General features: G+C 52.7%; 2 protein-coding genes and 1 long non-coding RNA gene across 4 annotated transcripts in view; 2 read left to right on the top strand and 1 right to left on the bottom strand.

Moving 5' to 3' along the window:
• PRKRIP1 (PRKR interacting protein 1) overlaps positions 1–2837 on the top strand; it is a 32421-nt gene extending 29584 nt beyond the window's left edge. Inside the window, exon 6 of the mRNA XM_015078764.3 lies at positions 1507–2837. Coding sequence (XP_014934250.2) covers positions 1507–1613 — 107 coding nt within the window. The 3' untranslated portion in view covers positions 1614–2837. The remainder of the gene's footprint in view (positions 1–1506) is intronic.
• On the top strand, positions 2738–19671 carry ORAI2 (ORAI calcium release-activated calcium modulator 2). 2 transcript variants are annotated; one of them, XM_027042010.2, is made up of 5 exons: positions 2738–2875; positions 2975–3148; positions 7453–7598; positions 14085–14372; positions 18843–19671. In XM_027042010.2, the coding sequence occupies exons 4-5, from the start codon at positions 14148–14150 to the stop codon at positions 19380–19382; spliced, it is 765 nt and encodes a 254-aa protein (XP_026897811.1). In that variant the 5' UTR covers positions 2738–2875; positions 2975–3148; positions 7453–7598; positions 14085–14147; the 3' UTR covers positions 19383–19671. The 2 variants fall into 2 exon arrangements, with proteins under 2 accessions (XP_026897811.1, XP_026897810.1); XM_027042009.2 differs by lacking the exons at positions 2738–2875; positions 2975–3148; positions 7453–7598 and adding an exon at positions 10699–10865.
• Positions 7061–10645, bottom strand: LOC113594481 (uncharacterized). Its single transcript, XR_008294738.1, has 3 exons — positions 10477–10645; positions 10191–10345; positions 7061–7573 (listed from the first exon to the last, which is right to left on the bottom strand). It is a non-coding gene; the product is annotated as an uncharacterized LOC113594481 (long non-coding RNA).
• Positions 19672–20383: the final 712 nt, after the last annotated feature.

Below are 20383 nucleotides of genomic sequence, written 5' to 3'. Positions count from 1 at the left end.
TACAATGGAGTATTACTCGGCAGTCAAAAACAATGCAATCTTGCCATTTGCAACTACGTGGATGGAACTGGAGGCTATTATGCTAAGTGAAATCAGTCAGTCAGAGAAAGACAAATATCATATGACTTCACTCATACGAGGACTTTAAGATACAAAACAGATGAACATAAGGGAAGAGAAGCAAAAATAATGTATAAACAGGGAGGGGGACAAAACATAAGAGACTCTTAGATATGCAGAAAAACAGGGTTGCTGGAGGGGCTGTGGCGGGGGGGATGGGCTAAATGGGTAAGGGGCATTAAGGAATCTACTCCTGAAACCATTGTTGCACTATATGCTAACTAACTTGGATGTAAATTAAAAAAATAAATTAAAAAAATACCTTATGGGGCGCCTGAGTGGCTCAGTCGGTTAAGCGTCCGACTTCAGCTCAGGTCATGATCTTGTGGTCTGTGAATTCGACCCCACATCAGGCTCTGAGCTGATAGCTTGGAGCCTGGAACTTGCTTCGGATTCTGTGTCTCCCTTCCTCTGCCCCTTTCCTGCTCATGCTCTGTCTCTCTTTGTCTCTCAAAAATAAATAAATGTTAAAAAAAATTTTTTAATGAATACCTTATAATACCTTAAAAATAAAAGGAATTGCCTTTCAAAAAAAGACAGTGAGGCCCACTAGATGGGGTGTTGGGCTCTCTTTATGGATGCTCCTGGACCTTCTTCACAAGGATGAGATCCACCTGCCAGCAGTGGAAGAGTAGTTCTGTGACTGACCCTTTATACCCGAGAAGTGGCGTGAGGGACTGATGGACATGAGGACCCCCTCTGGCCCCTCGCTCTACTGTACGGGAACAACTACAGCTGACCCTTGAACAACCTGGGTTTGAACTGCGTGGGTCCATGTAGACATGGATTTTTTTTTTATAGTACAGCACTATAAATGTATTTTCTTAATACCATTTTTTCTCTCTAGCTTACTTTATTGTAGGAATACAGTATACAATGCACGTAACATACAAAATGTTCTTTTTAATTTTTTTTTTTAATATTTATTACTTTTGAGAGAGAGAGACAGAGAGCAAGCAGGGAAGGGGCAGAGAGAGAGGGAGACACAGAATCCGAAGCAGGCTCCAGGCTCTGAGCTGTCAGCACAGAGCCCGATGTGGGGCTCGAATTCACAGACCCCAAGATCATGACGTGAGCTGTAGTCGGCCGCCCAACCGACTGGGTCACCCAGGCGCCCCAACATACAAAATATGTTAATGGACTGTTTACGTTATTGATAAGGCTTCTGGTCAGCAGTGGGCTGTTAATAGTTACATTTTGGGAGAGTCAAGAGTTATACAAGGACTTTTTACTGTGGGGGGTGAGGGGTTGGTGCCCCTAAGCTCTGCATTGTTCTAGAGCAAACTGTAGATCCTAATTTTTCCTCAGTGCTCCTCCATTTTTAAAGTGCCCTTTGCTTCTCTGGGTGAATTTGTATGTCTCTAATCAAATGTCATGTGATTACAGGATCTGGTCAGTCCCAGGAGCAGCCATCCAGTAGCTCCGAGGAAGCGTCTGGAACGGAGGAGGAGGAGGAGGAGGAGGAGCAGCCCAGCTTCATCATGGGTCGATGACAGTGTTTGCTGTAGCAACTCTCTGCGGCCTAACCCATGCTGTGACCAAGACCTCAGGAAACTGTCCACACAACCCGAGGGAAAAGGAATGTGTGTTTCAACTCAGTTTCCCTCCCAACGCTTTGCTAGAGAGAAGCAAGTGGGATCCCCTCCTGATCATTCCCAGCCCCACCTGTCAGCAGGACTCTGAGCCTGTGGGACAGAGAGGACTGTCTGTTGGACACTGTCTCTTGGACACTCAGGGCTGCCAAGCAGAGTTCATTCATGTTCCTGCTGATGGGGAAAATGTGTAACCTTCTGCCCCTGATCCCTGTTCTGCTATTTGGACAGTAATGAGTTTAGGCTTCTGTGAAAGAAATGTTTAGTAAAGAGCAGAAACATCTTAGATTTTGTTCAGACCTGTGAAATGTTGTTCAGAAGCTATAGGGAAGGCTGGGACATGGTGTGACAGGGATGGTCCTGTAACATGGACCTGTTTTCCACGCTGAAGGAAATGGCCTTGGCTCTGGGGCCAACGGTGCACCGCAGGGTGCTTGACCACCATTTCCCTCAGCTGCGGGGCAGACTGTACCCTGTGATACGTGCTGCCGCCCGGCTGCCCCCTGTCCACAGGTGTGAATCAGGAAGCCCCGCACGTGTGCAAGGGGAGATGGGGGGCTTAACCAGGGGGCCGAGCCATAGGAAGGGTGACTTGGAGTGTGAAGAAAGCTTTGAGGAAAACAAGAAAAATAAGCAGGTTGAGAATCCAGGCTGGGCTGAACCAGAGCAGAGTATGGGGAGTCCTGGCCCAACCAGAAGTGGGGGGGGTGGGGGGGGTGGTAACCAAAAGCTGTGTCTTCATCCTGCAGAAAAGGGGGGCTAAGTAAAGTGGGAGGTGGCCAGGGGCAGCCTTTCAGGCCAGCGGGAGGGACAGAGATGGTGTGAATGAGAGCCTTTGCTCACTTTTTGGATGATTTATCTCCAGTTCCAAGTTTCTAAGTATATTTTGTGCCTTTTATGGAGTTTGATAGAATTAAAGATACAGTGGTTTTGAGTGAAGGGAAACTAAGAAACATTCTACTTGTTTTTCATTTCTGCGGTATGGATTTCCCGGCCCCGCCCTGAGCCGGGCGACATCTGTGATAACTTCTGTCCTTTAAGCAATTCAAGCCACAGGAATTTTTCTTTCCCAGGAAGCTGAAATGGAAAATCAGCCCTAATAAATGGGCACGCCCCGTGGCTGTACGTTTGGAACCTGTGTTTCTCTCATCAGGAACTGGCTGGTTAGTTCTGTGCTGGTTTTTTGTTCTACTGTCTTTGAGCTGTTGGTCTCCTTATCTCCCCACAAGATGTGTGTCACAACTCTCGCTTTGAATCTGCAGCCTGGATCTTGTGGGTGTTCGCTTGCCCTCGAGGCTGTCGAGGGTGCCAGAGCTTGGAACCCAAAGACCTAAGGATTCCAGTTCTGACACCACCTCTGCCCGGTTCACCTGGTCAAGAGCTTAGTGACACAGCAGAGCAGATTGTGTTGGATGGGGCGGCATGTGCCAGAGCAGGTAACAGGGTGCCAGACTGGAGGTTTATGTTCTTCACCTTTACTGCATTTCAGAAGAGGATGTTTAGCTAGGAAATGTCTGTGGCAATTTCTGGCGATTTTTAAGGTGCTGTCATACCTTCGGTTGAATGACTCTTGGTCTTCAGTGTATTGTTCGAGAAAAGAGAACAGTTAGGTGTCATCATTGAGAAGGGAGTGGGAGATACAGAGAGAGACACCCCCCCCACCTCAAAAAAACCATGATGAGGGGGGAATCATTCAGTAATGTCCTCGTTCATTGGCTTGTGGGTGGAGAAAACTCTGGAATTGATCGACACAGGTGTGCATAACTTGGTCATGTCAGGAAACCTCAGGTACAGGAATTCGGACTTCCTCCCCACACTTATTGAGCACTTAACGAGACAGCCCTGTGCCAGCCAACGTACTCGTATTAGAATACTCTGTCCTTCGATTAGATGGCCTTATAGGTTTACCAGACAAGATTCATGAACACAGGTCTGGAAACTTGCCCAGGTCACCCAGCCAGTAAGTGTAGAGCTGGCATTTGAATCCCAGCAGTGTGACTCCAGAACCCACCATTCTAGCCCCTGCACCACAGCGCTGTGCTGCTCTGGGGAGACGCTGTGTGCGGCCCAGACCTAGTGACAAGGGGTGCCCGTGCACTGCTCTCTTAGTGCCAGAGCTATAGGCTGAAGGCCGCTTTTTTTTTTCTTTAATATGAAACTTATTGTCGAATTGGTTTCCATGCAACACCCAGTGCTCATCCCAACAGGTGCCCTCCTCAGTGCCCATCACCCACTTTCCCCTCCTTCCCACCCCCCATCAACCCTCAGTTTATTCTCAGTTTTTAAGAGTCTCCCTCTCTTTTTTTTTTCCCTTCCCCTCCCCCCTGGTCTTCTGTTAAGTTTCTCAGGATCCACATAAGAGTGAAAACATATGGTATCTGTCTTTCTCTGTATGACTTACTTCACTTAGCATAACACTCCAGTTCCATCCACGTTGCTACAAAAGGCCATATTTCATTCTTTCTCATTGCCAAGTAGTATTCCATTGTGTATATAAACCACAATTTCTTTATCCATTCCTTAGTTGATGGACATTTAGGCTCTTTCCATAATTTGGCTTTTGTTGAAAGTGCTGCTATAAACATTGGGGTACAAGTGCCCCTGTGCATCAGCACTCCTGTATCCCTTGGGTAAATTCCTAGCAGTGCTATTGCTGGGTCACAGGGTAGATCTACTTTTAATTTTTTGAGGAACCTCCACACTGTTTTCCAGAGTGGCTGCACCAGTTTGCATTCCCACCAACAGTGCAAGAGGGTTCCCGTTTCTCCACATCCTCTCCAGCATCTATAGTCTCCTGATTTGTACATTTTAGCCACTCTGAGCAGCGTGAGGTGGTATCTCAGTGTGGTTTTGATTTATATTTCCCTGATGAGGAAGGCTGCTTCTTTAGTAACCTCCTGGTGCGTGCCTGCACATGCGTACATGTGATTATATATGATAATTTTAAATACAGTTGCCCCCCCAGGGGCGCCTGGGTGGCTCAGCCAGTTAAGCGTCTGACTTCGGCTCAGGTCATGATCTCACAGTTCGTGAGTTCGAGCCCCGCATCGGGCTCTGCTGACGGCTCGGAGCCTGGAGCCTGCTTCAGATTCTGTGTCTCCCTCTCTCTCTCTGCCCTTCCCCTACTCATGCTGTCTCTCAAAAATGAATAAACGTTAAAAAAAATTAAATATAGTTGCCCCTTACCCACTCACAGGTTCTGTTTGTGAAGTCTCCTGTTCATTAAACACTTATTTGTAACCCTAAGATCAGTACTCATGGTGCTCTGTGGTCATTTGCAGGCACAGAGTGGTGAGAAATCGGAGTCGCCTAATGCCCTGTTCCCAGCTGAGTTCAAGAAAAAACATTGTTTTTCTTGTTCAGCTCAAACACATCATTTAGTAACAGTTTTTTTGGCTTTTTCTTGATTTTGCCTTTTTTTTTTTTTTATTTTTTTTAACGTTTATTTTTGAGACAGAGAGAGACCGAGCATGAACGGGGGAGGGTCAGAGAGAGGGAGACACAGAATCTGAAACAGGCTCCAGGCTCTGACCTGTCAGCACAGAGCCCGACGCGGGGCTCGAACTCACGGACCGCGAGATCATGACCTGAGCCAAAGTCGGATGCTTAACCGACTGAGCCACCCAGGCGCCCCGATTTTGCCATTTTTAAAACGGCCCTGAAGCATAGTGCTCAAAGTATTTTGTGTAGTGTCCTAAGAGCAAGAAGGCCAGGATGTGCTTTCCTTACGTAAGCTTTGTCCGGGCATGAGTTACAGTGCTGTTGGCTGCAAGTTTGTTGTTAATCAATATAAACGAAAGCTTTTTTAGTTTTCTCTTTTAAAGAGTTTATTCTTAATCTCTTTAGCTAGTGTGGGGCTTGAACTCACATCCCCGAGATCAAGAGTCGCGTGCTCTGCTGACTGAGCCAGCCAGCCACCCCCAACCAGGAGTGCTTTTGAACAAACACATAAAACAAGGTTATGTGTTGATCCGTTGACGTGACCAAGTCCCATGTTTCCCCAGATGGCAGCGGCCAGGCAGTCACTAACACTCAGTGCTCACAGTGACTTTGCAGAATGGAACTACCAGGAATAATGAGAACCGGCTGTGTATGTGTCAAATGTGAGCGAGCCTGGGCTTCCAGAGAGTGGTGTTTGCTAATGCAGGGGATTGGACTTGACTGGTGTGTTCCCTGAGTGAACGGTGCTTATCTCACTGGGCATCAGGAGCTGAACTCCTCAGTCCCGCTTGGCATGCAAGACCACAGGTGTCACCTGGGAACCGGCACCCCCCCACCCATCCTTAGGTCTTCCCGAACAGGCTCATCTCCCACCATCTGAAAGGTGCTTTTACAGCACCTCCCCCTTCATCAAGTAGCCCTCTTAGAGCAGAGAGAGCAGGAGTTCAGGCCAAGCCCTCATGCCCCAGGACTTCACACACCTGCCTTGGTCGCCCTCCGTCGCTGGAGCCACTGTCCCCCCACCCCACCCCACCCCCACCCCAACAACCTCCAGCAGTCTTGGGGTCTCCCATTTGTGGCAACAGAGCAAAGCTCCAGGTTCTCCTGCACCTACCACGCCATTTATCTCCTCCCTTCTCAGCCCAAATCCCAGAGTTCTTCTGCCTCTGCAAGGTTTCACCCCCAAACTGAAAGCCTTCAGTTTCACCACATCCAGCCCGTGGAGGCATCTGCACAGTAGAGAAGCCTGAACTCTCAGCATCTCTGACAGTGCTGCCTCCTGCCTTTCTTCCTGCCTTTCCCTGGCTGGCTTCTCTGCTCAAACTCTAAATTTTTGGGTGACCCAGTGCGCTGCCTTTTGTCATTGACACCCAGGCCCCAGGAGATCTTGACCTGACCCGGGCTTCAAATACCATCCTCGCTGATGTGTTCTGGGTTTGTGGCTTCAGGTTCCCTTTGGAGCCTCAGCCCGGGTCCGTACCCCACTCCCCTCTTGCTCTGCCTCTTCCTGTGCTGTTGGACCTCAGCTTTCCGCCCACCCCGTTCTGTTCCATTCTCTTCCTAGCATCCATCTCGTTTACTGGTCTGTACCCTGCCCCACTAGCACCCCTCCCCTCCCCACCTCAGAGCACCACGAGAGCAAGGACCTGCCTGTTCTGTCCTCTGCTGTACCTCTAGTGCCAGCACAGTGCCCGAGACACCACGGGTGCTCGATAAATGAGGGGTGACTGAGCAGATCTGTGACGGAAAGCAGGCGGGGAAGTTGCTCATACCAGAAAAATGGCCGCTACGGCAGGAAGAGCCTGAACAGGCGCACGTGGTCGTGTCTGCCGGAGGCCACTGGTGCCATGGCCCCGGCCACCGCGGAGCCCACCTCTGACATCTGGACTCCCCGACCGCGCCCCAGAGACCACCTCGTGGCAGCTCGGGCATTTGGGACAGGCACCCCAGCAGATTCTGCCACAGGCCCCCCTTCGGAAACACTGGTTTAACCTATCAAGGACTGTTGCTAGCTTACTCTCCTGTTTTCAACATTAACCCTTCTGGAAAAAGCGTGTTACTTAATTGAGTTAGAGGAGCGATGTTGCTTCTGGGAATGGGAATATCGCTAAATCAGTTTCGAGGCTGCACGGAAGGAGAGTTGTGAGGACAGGTGTGCCTTCTCCTCCCCCGTGGAAGTTTATTTATGTTTAGTCTTTGGCACACTTGATTAAAGTGAGCTGCCGTTACCGCATTTTAATATATTTCAGTCAAGAGAACACCCCGGTGCAAGTCCTGAAGCAGTTTTCTTTTTCCACAGAATACAGCAAATTGTTGAACATGACTGAAAGCTTAATCTGAAGGTTTCCTGAGTGTACCTGGCTCAGCAGTGGGGACGATGGTGAGCAAGACACAGGCCTTGCCTCTAAGGAGCTCCAGATCTGATAAGACACAGACAAGAAAAAGGTCAGCACCGCTGCACACAGCACGGAGTACAGTGTGGCACGTGACCCAGGCCTTGGGGATGAGGGCAGGTCTGAGCTGAGCTCCTGGGTAGCCCAGTAATGCAGGAGTTCTAAGAAACCAAGCCGAGGAGAAGCAGATGCCCTGTCATGGCCCTCAGTCACGAGGTGAGGGGGCTGGAGTTGATCTAAGGCCCCAGGGAAAACTGAAGGGCTCAGTGGGGGCCGGGGGGTGGGGGGCGGGAATTTTGCACTTTGTAGTGTGCAGATTAGATGGGAAGGGGACAGGTGGAAGGCACTTGCAGTAACACAGTGCAGAGGTGACGAGGGCCTGAATTAGTCTGAGACCTGTGGAGACAAACGGGAGACTTCACAGGACTGGATGGGGATGGGAGTCATCATTAATAACCGATCTGTAATGTCACCAGCTGCGTAGCTGCTGGGACTTCCTGACACAGGTAACCCAGGACGTAGAGCAGGCATGTGAAGGAAAACGGGGAATTCAGCTGTGAGCATGGTGAGGTGGGGGCCCTTGGGCCTCACCCTGCCGGGCTGGGGTGAACCATTTGGAGTCAACAGGCTGCTTGGCACAAGGGGAATGGATGAAACCAGTCAGGGGAAAGTGGAGAGACATCCACATCTAGGGGACAGAAGAGGAGGAGACTGCACAGAGGTTTAAAAAAAAAAAAAAGAAAAAAAGGCGAGGTCACCAGAACAAGGAAAGAGATGTTTCTAGCTGGAACGACGGGTTCCCAAAGACAGAAAAGGGCCCGGCTGACATCTGTCCCAGAGTCAGCACCATGCTGGCAGGCAGCTGCAGAGGGGCCGAGAAGGAGATGGCAAGGACAGGTCACTTGAGAAGTTGGGCGTGAAGTGGAACGTGGTGGAAGGAGAGGTTGCGAGGGCTCAGGCTGAGTCAGAAAGGAGGCTGGGGGCAAAAAGCGGGTCTCAGCAGAGTCCAGGAAGCGAGGTGGTCGGCTGAGGACTGGGTGAGAAAGGGTCAGAAAGTGAGAGATGGGAACTGAAGATCTCATAAGGGGTAGTGACGAGGACTCGGCCATATGGCCAAGGGGACAGAACTGTCCGGACTGGTTACATAGTCCAGGGCAGCTGAGAGGCCCTCTGGATGAGAAGACTCAGGGAAGGGGACAGCAGGGCCACAGTCTTAGCCGAATAAGGGTATGCATTGATGGGGAAGATGAACGCGATAGGCCCCCGGGATGTGCCTCCAAGAACTGGTCTTTTTCAAACTGAGGCCTTGGGCAAGGGAGCAACTTGCCATGGCCAAACAGCTAGGGATATCACAGCCCAGACTGTCACCCAGACATCCCAACTGGGTGGCTGGTCCCTGTGGGCCTTTCCCTCACTTCTGTGTAACTCACGCTCAACTACCTGTGCACCTGAGGGGCCCTCCAACTATTAGTGTTGTAATTTGCACCACCTTTCAGCATGGTGCCAGCACCTTCCTTACTCGTCTAGGCGGGGGGGGGGGGGGGGAGCCATTTTCTGTGTTTGGTTAGGAAATGGACTCTGAAAAGCACAGGTAATTATGACTTAGATTTTCCTTTTGTCCAGACATGCTGGATAAATGTGCTTGAGGGTGGAGGCATCACTGACTAGTACCGAAAGCCTTCTAAAGGATGTGCAGTCAGATCAGACTCCAACGGTGAAAACTTAAGCAAGTGACTCTGTTGTGGAAAGAATGTTCATCTGTGATGCAATTACTCTAGTTTACCAAGTGTCATCTTCCTGTTTTCCACATCATTTTACAAAGAGCTATTGCTTTTTGAGGATTTTGCCCTGTGAAATTCAGATGATCCCTTTCCTATAGCCATCTATAATGTGTGTGTGTTGATGGGGGAAGGTCGGTACTCAGACCCTGGGATTTCCCTATGCTGTGGTCTGTTTTTGTCTTCCTGGATTAAAAGGTGTCGTTCTGGCTCTCAGCAATGGCCTCTAAAATGCGCCTTGAGAGATTAATGGATTTGGCCTGACATCCGTTAACCTCTCCTCTTACAATTGTCAGAAAACTTGGACTGGTTGACACGAGTGGAATTTTTCTTTCATTTGGATAAATGTGTCACTGTCAGATGCTGTTGTGACAGATGGAAAAATCCTATGTAGGGCACGCAGGAAGGACTGTGAGGAAGGACTGTGAGGGGCCCTCTGGCACAGGGGTTGATATGAACCCATCCTGCCTCTTATCGTGTGCACTTCCTGAAAAACGTTCCTGTTTTAGATCTCAGTATAACAGCTTGGTGGAGGTCTATCAGGGGCCCAGCAAGTTGCACCCAGCCTAGGACCCCAAGTGTCTCCCTGGGCCTGTGGGTAGGGGGTGCGGCGGATGACCACCTGACCAGCTCCTGCACACTCTACGGAGTGCCAGGGTCCACCCTGGCAAGCGGGTGTGGCTGCCTGAACCCTTACCAAATAGAGCCTCACCTTCCAGCCCTTTACCGCACTCACCTCACACCCACCCGCCCTGTGGCCTGGTAATGGGATACCTGTTCCCTCTCCCCACCGGGCGTGCCCTTCTGGTCTCTCCCCAGCCCTCCACCTGGCCCACAGCCAGTCCTGGGCATCCTTTGCGGCTCACCCTGGGGATTCTGTGCTCCCTTCCTCTACTCAGACCCACGCACTCGGGCCGAGCAGGGCTCACCCTGTCCTGGACCTGTTGTCCAGATCCAGGGACCCAGAGAAGCGCTACCACATCGTCCTGTGTTCCGTCGTCAGGGCCGGGCGCCCGCGCGGCTGGGGGGAAAAGGAAGGGAGGATGGTGAAAGCGAGGGATGCCCAGGCTTCCGGCCCCCTTCGCGGCAGCGCCAATCCGAGTGCACTGTGGCCCACGGCACGCCCGCCGGGGAAACGGGAGAGATGCGCACCTTTTACCGGTTTCCGCTCCCCGGCTTCCGGCCGGGTGGTCCTGGCTAGAACGGATCCCCGAAGCCGGGGTGTAAGGCAGGAGGGGCAGCGAGTCCCGCCCCTCCCCTCCCCTCCCGGCCAGCCAGATCACGTGGTCCGTAGCGCCCCCAAGGGCCAGCCACGTGACGGCGGCTCGCCGTTGCCTTGGCAGCGGCTGCGGTGGCCTGCGGGGGTGGGGCAGCCCGCGGGGGCGGGGCCGGGGAGGGGGGGACCCGGCGGGACGCACGGAAGGAGGGAGGGGGCCGTGCTCAGCGCCCCGGCCGGGCCACGGGGCCACAGGGCAACACGGCCACGCCGCATGCCACAAGCCTGAGTGGGAGCGGAGCCGGCCGGCAGGCAGGGCAGCTCGGTGAGTGCTGGCCGTGGGGGGCGGTTGGCGGAGTGGGGGGGGGGGGGAGGTACCCCGCCCTGTTGGGGGACCAAAATTGCAGTGGGAGACTCGACGCGGGGGAGGGGGTGGGCTTTCTCCTGGGCTGGTTTGGGATGGGGTGGCTGCGGATTTGGAGGGTGGCCAGGTGACCCCAACCCTAAGGGATCCTTGGGAGGAGTGCGGCGCTGAGAAGACTTGGAAGTCCAGAACAGGGACCGAGTGCGGGTCCTGCTTCTACTGAGGCTTTCCTAGGGGAAGGGACAGAGATACAGGTAGACGCTTCTGGGAGAACCCTGTGGAGGCTGCGGGGGCCCCTGCACCCCCGCCCCGCGCGGGTGTGACAGAGTCAGACTCGCCATTGCTCATGCCCCAGATGTTTAAAGGAAGTTAGGACAGGCAAACCCCAAACCTACCGCCTAGAAATGTTTCAGGCAGGCCTGCCAAGGAGAATAAATAGCTCATCTTTAGAGACACCATTATTTTTCAAGAGCTTTTTTTTTCTGACTGCTCCTTACATATAAAAAACAAACAAAAAAGCCTCCGTGAAGTTTAGCCAGGAGGGCATCCTTTGAAGCCTCTGTCACCCGACAGAGATGTCAATTTTCATCTTGTCCCACCCCACCGCTACCCCCAGCCCAGAGTGTGAGAACTCTGCCTCTCCTGGGGCAGGGGGAGGAGGCCTGGCAGAAGGTAGGACACCTGGACTGGGACGGTTAGGTGGGATATGAATCCAGTCCAGGCTACTCCTTCAGCAGGAAGTGGACTTTCTATCTCCAGGACCCACAGGCCTGCCTCAAGACCCAGGCTCCAAGCAGACGGACAGCCTGCCCTTCCTTCCACTCCCTGCCACTCAGAGGACATGTGCAGGGCCAAGACTGCCCGGGCACTACCCAGAGGCCAGTGTCAGCCCTCATGGCCCCCAAAGCCCTCCCTCTCCACCCTCCAACTTGAGCCCAGCCCAGGCCCACTGATGGCCCCTGGGCTTGTCTTTTCACCCTTTGGAGGCAACCAGGTCCTCCTGCTCCTCCCAGGCAGCCAGACATTTCAGCGGACAACCACCCAGACCACACCGACCCCAGGCTGCTGCTCCCTTCACTAGCTCCTTCAAAGCCCCTGCAGCCTGGCACCACCATAGAGTCCAGCACGGTCACACTGCCTGGGCTGCCTTGGGCTCCACACACTTACCACATCCTGCTTTCCACCTACATTTCCCTGACTCCCTCTGCAGCCAGCCTTCCTGCCACGTCCCTTGCCTCTCAGAACCCTCCCGTGAGGGCAGAATCTCGTCTTTGAGGGAGGGTCCCTCTTTGCAAGTACTGCCTTTACTACCTATGCCCTTGACTCCTGTCCTTGCTCCCTAGCAGGGACCTTCTCCCTGCCCAAAGTTGCTCCTTTGCCCTCACACCCCCTCCACGAAAGCAGCATTTAGCTCATTGGGTGAAACTCCCCCCCCTTATGTTGCTTCCCCACCCAACTCACAGGATCCTCACCGTTTTCATCTCTGATGCCTAAGTACCAAATGCAGTCTGACCTTAAAGCCCAGTAAGAAGTGTCTTTTGGATGGAGAATGGAGAGGTGGATACTCTGTGAGGGCAAAGGTTGTGCCTTTCACCCATCCACCTGCCATATGCTGTCTTCCTCATACCTGTTGGCTGGCTTCTGTTATGTATGGATAAAGAAAAGAGGAAAAGTCAATTTCCAAATGACGCCATTCTAAATTATTTGGTGCTAACCAATGGATTAGTTAGTGAGCAACGTTTCTCTTAATTCTCCCCGAAGGAAGGGACGGTCCAGTGATTGAAGAGCTGGAAAGCAATGCTTCTGGCTGCAGACAGGGGCATGGGGCAGTGACCAGGGCTCCCAAGCCAACTTTCCTAGAAACGACCTAGTAATTGGTATCCCCTGGCAGAAATAGGAGAACACAGAACTGTTCCCCAGGGTCTTGTTGGCCAGTAAAAGCTGTACCTCTGCAGCCTAGTAGAGAACAAAGAGGAAGGCACCCCAAAAGAGAGAGCTCTTCTCCACCTCTAGGACCCTCCCATAGAACCTTTTCAGAGATTGGTGTGGATAGATCAAGTTTGGGGCATTTCCACAGCCACTGACCCTGGTAAACACCCCTTCTACCACCTACCCACCCCGAGCTCTGCTCCCTGGGACCTAGAAACACTGATCTGTTTGTAATAGCCTTAAGTTGGCTTTTTGTGGGGCCTATGCGGGCCTGAACATACAAGTTCACATCCGATGCCAAGTGAGCTGCGAGGTGCCGATGCCCTTGAAGTCTGCCCTGCAGATTAATTAGAACCGATCCTGGCGTGCTGCTGCGCGGGCCGGTCCCTTGGGCCACATGAGACCGCCAATCCCCTATTTGGATTAGTGGAGATTTGGGTTTAAATTCACAAGTCTTGACAGATCGGCCCTTCTGATCTTCATTCCGTGTTATTGTCAAACCTGATATCTACCTGGGATGACCGCAGAGGTCTCTGGTCTCCGTTTCTCTGTAACATGTGCTCATGTCAGTTGGTGGATTCAGCTTTTCCTTTTGCTCAGGGTTTCCACCACAGCCTGGATGTGGCTTTTCCTTCAGTTATATAAACCAGGTATTTTGGGGGTTGAACTGCGCTGATTAAAATTTAAATTGGATTTGAGAAATTAGCTGCTGTTTGGAATTATTATTTTTTTTTTCTTGTGGTTGGACCCTAGACACTGAAAAGCAGTTTTGAGTCTTTGGGTCTGTTATTTTGTTTAAGAGCCTTGTAAGGGTGGGGATGTCCCCCATCTGAAGATGCACAAGGTCAGAAAGTTCAGATGTCGTGCTCAAGATCACATGGTAGATTAAAAGCCAGGCCTAGCCACTAGGTCCTAGGGTCTCTGTAAATGCTATAGCTCCCTATTCCCTGAGGATAGCAACAGATTGGAAGGTTCCTTAGGTGCGGGGCTGACCTTAGAATTCCATTCACCCACATTTGACTGGAGCCTTTCTAACATAGGGATGGAAGGCCGGGTTCTAGCTTTGTGGAGGGAGGCACAGTGGACACTGTGGTGGTTCCTGGAAGTGTACTCCTGACCCTCCTCTCCCACAGATGGTCCCCACGGTCCTGTGTTAGGGATCAGGGTCCCATACTCCCACTACCCCCCAGTGTCAGGTATAGACAGCAGGTCCCAGAGAACGTCAACTTGCTTGGCTTCTGGCTTTTCCAGGTCCCGGGAACCCTCTGGGATGCCTGAGAGTATCTGCCTCCTGCCCCCAGCCTGGCTCCCACCATGAGCGCCGAGCTCAACGTGCCTGTGGACCCCTCCACTCCTGCCTGCTCTGAACCCGGCCACAAGGGCATGGATTACCGGGACTGGGTCCGCCGCAGCTACCTGGAACTGGTCACGTCCAACCACCACTCTGTGCAGGCGCTCTCCTGGAGGAAGCTCTACCTGAGCAGAGCCAAGCTGAAGGCCTCCAGCCGGACCTCTGCCCTGCTGTCAGGCTTCGCCATGGTGAGTGCAGACACGTGGTGGGGAACGCGGCCTGCAAAATGGGCTTTTGCTGTCGAGATGCTATGATGCTTCAGGGAGCAAAGCACTCCCTCTAGGCCCCACTGGCAGACAGGCTGGCTGCCAAGGATGGTCCCCAGGCAGTCCCCAAGGGTAATCAAAATAGCTTCAGTATGCAGGGAGAGAAGTACCCCTGTGTGCTCCCACCTTGGGCACCCCTCAAGACTTTGGAAAATCTGAAGGATTTGAGCAGGACTCTTGCAATGATTGGGGTTTGCTCAGTTTGGCCCAACTCAGGACGCAGATGCCCCCCAAATGTGGCATCTGGGGTGATGAAGCAGAGCCTCTGACCTGACTCCTGGCTGCCAGGCCACCACCTTCCTTCTGAGTCATTCCCCAGCACAGGAGTCAGTCTTGGGCCAAACTGCGGGCCCTGAGAAGGGCCATGTCACCTGTTGACTCCAAAGTCCCTGACTCACATCCCTTCAGGGAACTGTCCCAGAAGGTGAAGATGCCAGGATTCAGAGTGAGAACGCAGGGAGGGCCACCCCTCTTTCTTCTCCATTGAGTGGAAATAATTTTTTTCCTTTAAAAAAAAATTTTTTTTTAATGTTTATTTATTTATTTTTGAGAGTGAGATAGAGAATGTGAAGGAGGGGCAGAGAAAGAGGGAGACAGAATCCGAAGCAGGCTCCAGGCTCTGAGCTGTCAGCACAGAGCCCGACATGGGGCTCGAACTCACGGACCGCGAGATCATGACCTGAGCCGAAGTCAAATGCTTAACTGACTGAGACACCTAGGCACCTCCCCCCCCCCCTTTTTTTTTAAAGTTTATTTTTGAGAGAGAGACAGAGAGAGTATTAGGGGAGGGGCAGAGAGAGAGAGGAAAACAGAATCTGAAACAGGCTCCAAGCTCTGAGCTGTCAGCACAGAGCCTGACACCAGGCTCGAACTCTGAACAGTGAGATCATGACCTGAGCTGAAGTCGGATGCTTAACCAACTGAGCCACCCAGGTGCCCCTTTAAAAAATTTTTTTAATGTTTATTTTGAGAGAAAGCAAACATGCAAGCGGGGGAGGGGCAGAGAGGGACAGAATCCCAAGCAGGCTCCATGCTGTCCGTCAGCACGGAGCCCCACTTGGGGATCCATCCCAGAAACCGTGAGATCATGACCTGAGCCAATATTAAGAGTCAGACACTTAATTGACAGAGCCACCCAGGCACCCCCAGGTCAGTAGTTTAAAGCAAAGGCTTTATTTATATGTTGTATTGTGTTATTTATTTATTTTTAACATAACACCAAAAGCATAAAATCATATGGTGCACAACTTTGGCATATAGTTATTTTCTTCCTGTGGTTTCCATCACATGCAAAAGATAGAATGTTTTCTCAAGCTTAATTGTACAGAATGCGGGTAAGAAGTTTAAACGACTCTATGAAGGCTTGTTTTCCACATGGCAGAATTATAGTCTCCGGTTAGGTTTGTCTGGCTCGCACTTGTGTTTTTAACTCTGGAAAACACACTGTGAGAAGTGCTGTGTGATGTGATGCAGTAAGACAGTTTCCTTTGTGCGCGGGGCCCGGGTCTCCGAAGTCACTTCCTGTCTGCAGCTGTCTTCTTAGACCCCCGCCTTCCCAACACCCAGATCTCCAAACTCTGAGAAGCTTCGCGGTCTTCCCCAGCCAACGAAAGGCTCACCCAAGTTGAAGCCTCCCAAACTGCTTGTTTAAAGGCCCTGTGCATAAGGTTCTAAAACCTAGATCGAATTCTGGAGGACTAGTCTGACACTTACCGGCGGCCCGCAGGGGTACGAAGTGGTCTTAGGTTGAAGACAGTGACCGCAGGCAGAGACCAGGATGGCAGGGCCTGGATGCATCCTGCAGGTTGCTGTCTGTCCTTAGCTCGGCAATGGCAGTCACACTTGCCAGTGATCAGTCGTTCGTTTCTTCAACATTTATGGGGCGTCTCCTCTACCAGCAAATGCTTCCTTAAGCAACCTGGGATACACTTCAGAAGCCATGCGGTGCCCTCACCTTCTCTTCTAGAAGGTTCCTCTCATGGGGGCAGCCACGGCCTAATACGCACCGGACATTCAGTGGTAATGGTGAAAACTGGAAGGCAGCAGAACCAGGGGTGGGAAAGCAGCAGTGGGCCCACTAGATTAACACGCCACCTGCAGGCCAGGTAACTGTTCAGACTGTGGAGCAGCTTGCGAGAAAAAAGACCAACACAGATCATCGGATAGGATCTCAACAGTGGAAACCATGGCTGAACAAGGGCGGGCCAAGAAAAAGTGAAGAGTCCGTTTGCTAGGTGTCCCCGATTAGAATTGCAAAGCTGTTCTTTTGCCCCACAGCAAGCATTTATGCCTAACCTTAAGCCCGTTTGTTCATGTTTATCCTTCTGCTAACACAGAGAGCCAGTGAACCGTGGCCGCCTCATAAAATCTTTGCATAAACACATTGGAAAATGGCCTTTCGGCCTTTTCTCTCCATGAGGCTGAACAAAACTGCTTTCCTACTGCAGGCCCTTTAATTATCTTTGTTTCTTACCTCAATGCCCTCTGTGTTTTACGACGCCTTTTTGTTGAGCCATGTCCTTTGTGGTAACGAGAGCCTGCCCAGGCCACAGGGGTCACTGAGAAAAGACCACCCCCTCAACGCGTGTCCTATGGCAACTGTATGGAGCAGTGGTCAGTTCTGAGTTTCTGTTCAGCTGTGGTCCACTGGCACTGCCGTATCTTCTTTTTACCAACCAAATGTTCCATCTGTGCTGAAAGGATGAGTCTCTCACTCTAGGAGGCAGGACTTGCTAGAAGTTGTGAAGTTGTCTTTCTTGTAAAAATGTAAAAACAGAAGATGGCTCGGATCTAGGAAGCAAACGCAGTGGGTGGAGAAGCCTTCCTCTGCCTTCTCTCTTTCTGCCTCCCCGTCCCCCTTCCTTGACTGGTCTGGTTTCTTACCTGTGGGCACCTGGGGGAAGACCCTTGGTGAGCCCCGGAGTCCTTGCCAGGCCTGAACTGCACCATCCGCTGGGGGTGGTCCACTGTGCTGAGGGGCAGGGGAATGCCAGGCCACAGAGGGAGTTCTCGGTAGCCTGGGTCTGCCCTGGGGGACGTGGGGGAGGGCCACGTTGCCCGGCCTGTAGTGTGAATGCCCTTTAGGGCCTGTGGTGAGCAAATCCTGCCTGACTGGCTGTAGACCTTCACTACTACAGAGCTAGGCTGGGGCTTCTGGTTCCCTCTGTGGGTCTTTTTTTCCCTTTTATTTAAAATTCGTTTTGGGGTGCCTGGCTGGTTCAGTTGGTAGAGCATGTGACTCTTGATCTCGGGGTCATGGATTAAAATTTTTTTTTCTTGTCGGGGGCACCTGGGTGGCTCAGTCGGTTAGGCGTCTGACTCTTGGTTTCGGCTCAGGTCATGATCTCATGGTTCGTGGGTTCGAGCCCCACATTGGGCTCTGCGCTGACAGCGTGGAATCTGCCTGGGATTCTCGCTCTCCCCCTCCCTGTATGTTCCTCCCCCACTTGGGCTTTCTCTCCCTTTTGCTCTGTTCCTTCGTCACTTGTGCTCGCTCTCTCAAAATAAATTAATTTTTTTTAATTAAAAAAAGTCTTTTTTATTTTATCAAAATGAATACGTGCATGCAGTTTAAAACCAAACTGCTGCTGCAGGGCAGGTAAGCCACCCCAGCAACCACCCCCCCCCCCACCCCCCCTGCGCCCAGCTGCGGCACCCTCAGGCTCTTCGCTCTGAAAAACTTTCTCCAGACTGCTGTTTCTCGATTTATCCATCTCAGGCATTACCTATTGGCCCGGGCTTCCTGTGACTGCGGTTGATGACTCAGCTTTTTGCCCAGCCCAGCCCCCTCCCCACAGCCTCCCCCCCTCACCGTTGCCCTCGTTTTTGTTTCCATTCCTGGCCTTTGAGATGCGGGATGCGGGCTTCTCCCCCAGGGCTTCTAGGGCTGTGAGCTGCACCCTGTGGCCTGTGTGAGGCTGTCTGGGCGTACACCTCTGAGTCTGGGAACCTGGGGACCCACGGGAGCCTCCACGATTTCTTTTTCTTTTTTTTTTTTTTTTTTTTTTTTTTTTTTACTTTTTGAAAGGTTAGCTTTTAGTTTTTGAAAAACAGCCATTGTCTTGCAGCTAAGTCAGCAGCAAAGCCACCTGTTCCCAGGGAAGGGTGGCCTCCTGGGTCAGAGCTCGGTACCCCAGGTACACTCTTAGTTCTGGGCTGGGAGGGCCCCCCCGGGGGGTGAGCCCCACCGCCCCCCACCTTGTGCTTTAATCTCCCCTGAATTTTCTGGATTCTTCCTTAGTGAGATGTGTCCTTTAGCTCATCAGAAAACAGGAGAATTGGAAGTATGTGGACAGTGAGGTGGGAGCCCTCTGCCCCGAGTGGGCTCGGCACGGGGAGGTGGGGGGGCGGCTGCGGGCACCCCGGCCCAGCCTCACCTGCTCTGCGTTGCAGGTGGCCATGGTGGAGGTGCAGCTGGAGACGCAGTACCAGTACCCGCGGCCGCTGCTCATCGCCTTCAGCGCCTGCACCACAGTGCTGGTGGCCGTGCACCTCTTTGCCCTGCTCATCAGCACGTGCATCCTGCCCAACGTGGAGGCCGTGAGCAACATCCACAACCTGAACTCCATCAGCGAGTCCCCGCACGAGCGCATGCACCCCTACATCGAGCTGGCCTGGGGCTTCTCGACCGTGCTGGGGATCCTGCTCTTCCTGGCTGAGGTGGTGCTGCTCTGCTGGATCAAGTTCCTGCCCGTGGACGCGCGGCGCCAGCCCGGCCCCCCGCCCGGCCCCGGCGGCCACACGGGCTGGCAGGCCGCGCTCGTGTCCACCATCATCATGGTGCCCGTAGGTCTCATCTTTGTGGTCTTCACCATCCACTTCTACCGCTCGCTGGTACGCCACAAAACCGAGCGGCATAACCGCGAGATCGAGGAGCTGCACAAGCTCAAGGTGCAGCTGGACGGGCACGAACGCAGCCTGCAGGTCGTGTGAGGGCGCGGCGCCCTGGGCACAGGCCAGCAGCCCCCCCCACACACCCCCCGGGAGCCAGCAATGAGCTGGTTGCCTTCTGGGGAGCATCACACGGGAACGTGGGGATTCCTGACAAGGCTGCCTAGGCACTGCCAGAAAGTTCCAGACCAAAGTCTCATCCCTGTCTGCATGTCGGAGAACCTGGCTGGATGATGCTCCCGCAGAAAGTGGAAATCTGTAGTTAAAAGAGAGACTCTGTTGCCAAGAGCTGAGAGCAAAAAAAAAAACAAAAAAAAAACAAAAACAAAAACCTGAGTCCTTGGGCCTGGGGATTCTCTGCGGCAGGGGACAGGGCTCCAGGCAGCACCCAGGCGTCATGGGCAAGGGCAATCTCAGACACGTGGAACAGGCGGCCAGCAGAGGTGGGAGAGCAAGGGGAGGGCGGAGAGTTTCAGAGAAGGGATTGCCCGGTGACACGTGAGGTGGGTTTCCTGGTGGCTGGGTGTCTGATGAGATGGGGTACAGACCCACAGCTTTGCCTGGTGGTTTCCTCTGCTGCCCTGGGGGGAATCAGTGGCCTGGCTCACAGGAGGAGGGCAGGAACCTGGAGCACTGGTCTGCTCAGCTGGTGCTGCCGGTGCTCAGCCGGCCATCAGATTTGTCAGGCCCCTGGGAAGACATCCAAGGATGGAGGCCTGCTGGGGCTGGCAAGGCACATCTGTGGGCATCCCGTGTGAAAGGCCCTCTTGAGGAGACTTTTAACTGAGGGGTGCTCTGAGGCACACTGGGCTCAAATTCTCTCTTTCTAGCCAGCCTGGAGCCCAATCACAATGACCCAACAAAGCCACTGGGCCGGGGAAAGGGCTCAAGTCCAGAGTTCTCCATGTTTGGGCTACAAAATGGCCTTGGAGCCCAAGTCAGCTGCCTCTCCAGGCTATGGCTGCCAAAGTCACTTGCTCAGGAAGCAGAGCCTGCTTCCTGTCTCCCTGCTGCCTTGTGACCCCAGGAGGCGGGAGGGGGCA

Source organism: Acinonyx jubatus, chromosome E3 (assembly GCF_027475565.1).
Source record: "Acinonyx jubatus isolate Ajub_Pintada_27869175 chromosome E3, VMU_Ajub_asm_v1.0, whole genome shotgun sequence".
Taxonomy (NCBI): Eukaryota; Metazoa; Chordata; class Mammalia; order Carnivora; family Felidae; genus Acinonyx; species Acinonyx jubatus.
This window is presented reverse-complemented; position numbering and strand designations above follow the sequence as displayed.

What these genes read in the sequence shown, in the direction of transcription:
- ORAI2 (XM_027042010.2), top strand. Translation starts at nt 14,148, where the DNA reads ATGAGCGCCGAGCTCAACGTGCCTGTGGACCCCTCCACTCCTGCCTGC. An exon ending in TGCTGTCAGGCTTCGCCATG is followed by an intron (nt 14,373 to 18,842) that starts GTGAGTGCAGAC and finishes TCTGCGTTGCAG; the next exon opens with GTGGCCATGGTGGAGGTGCA.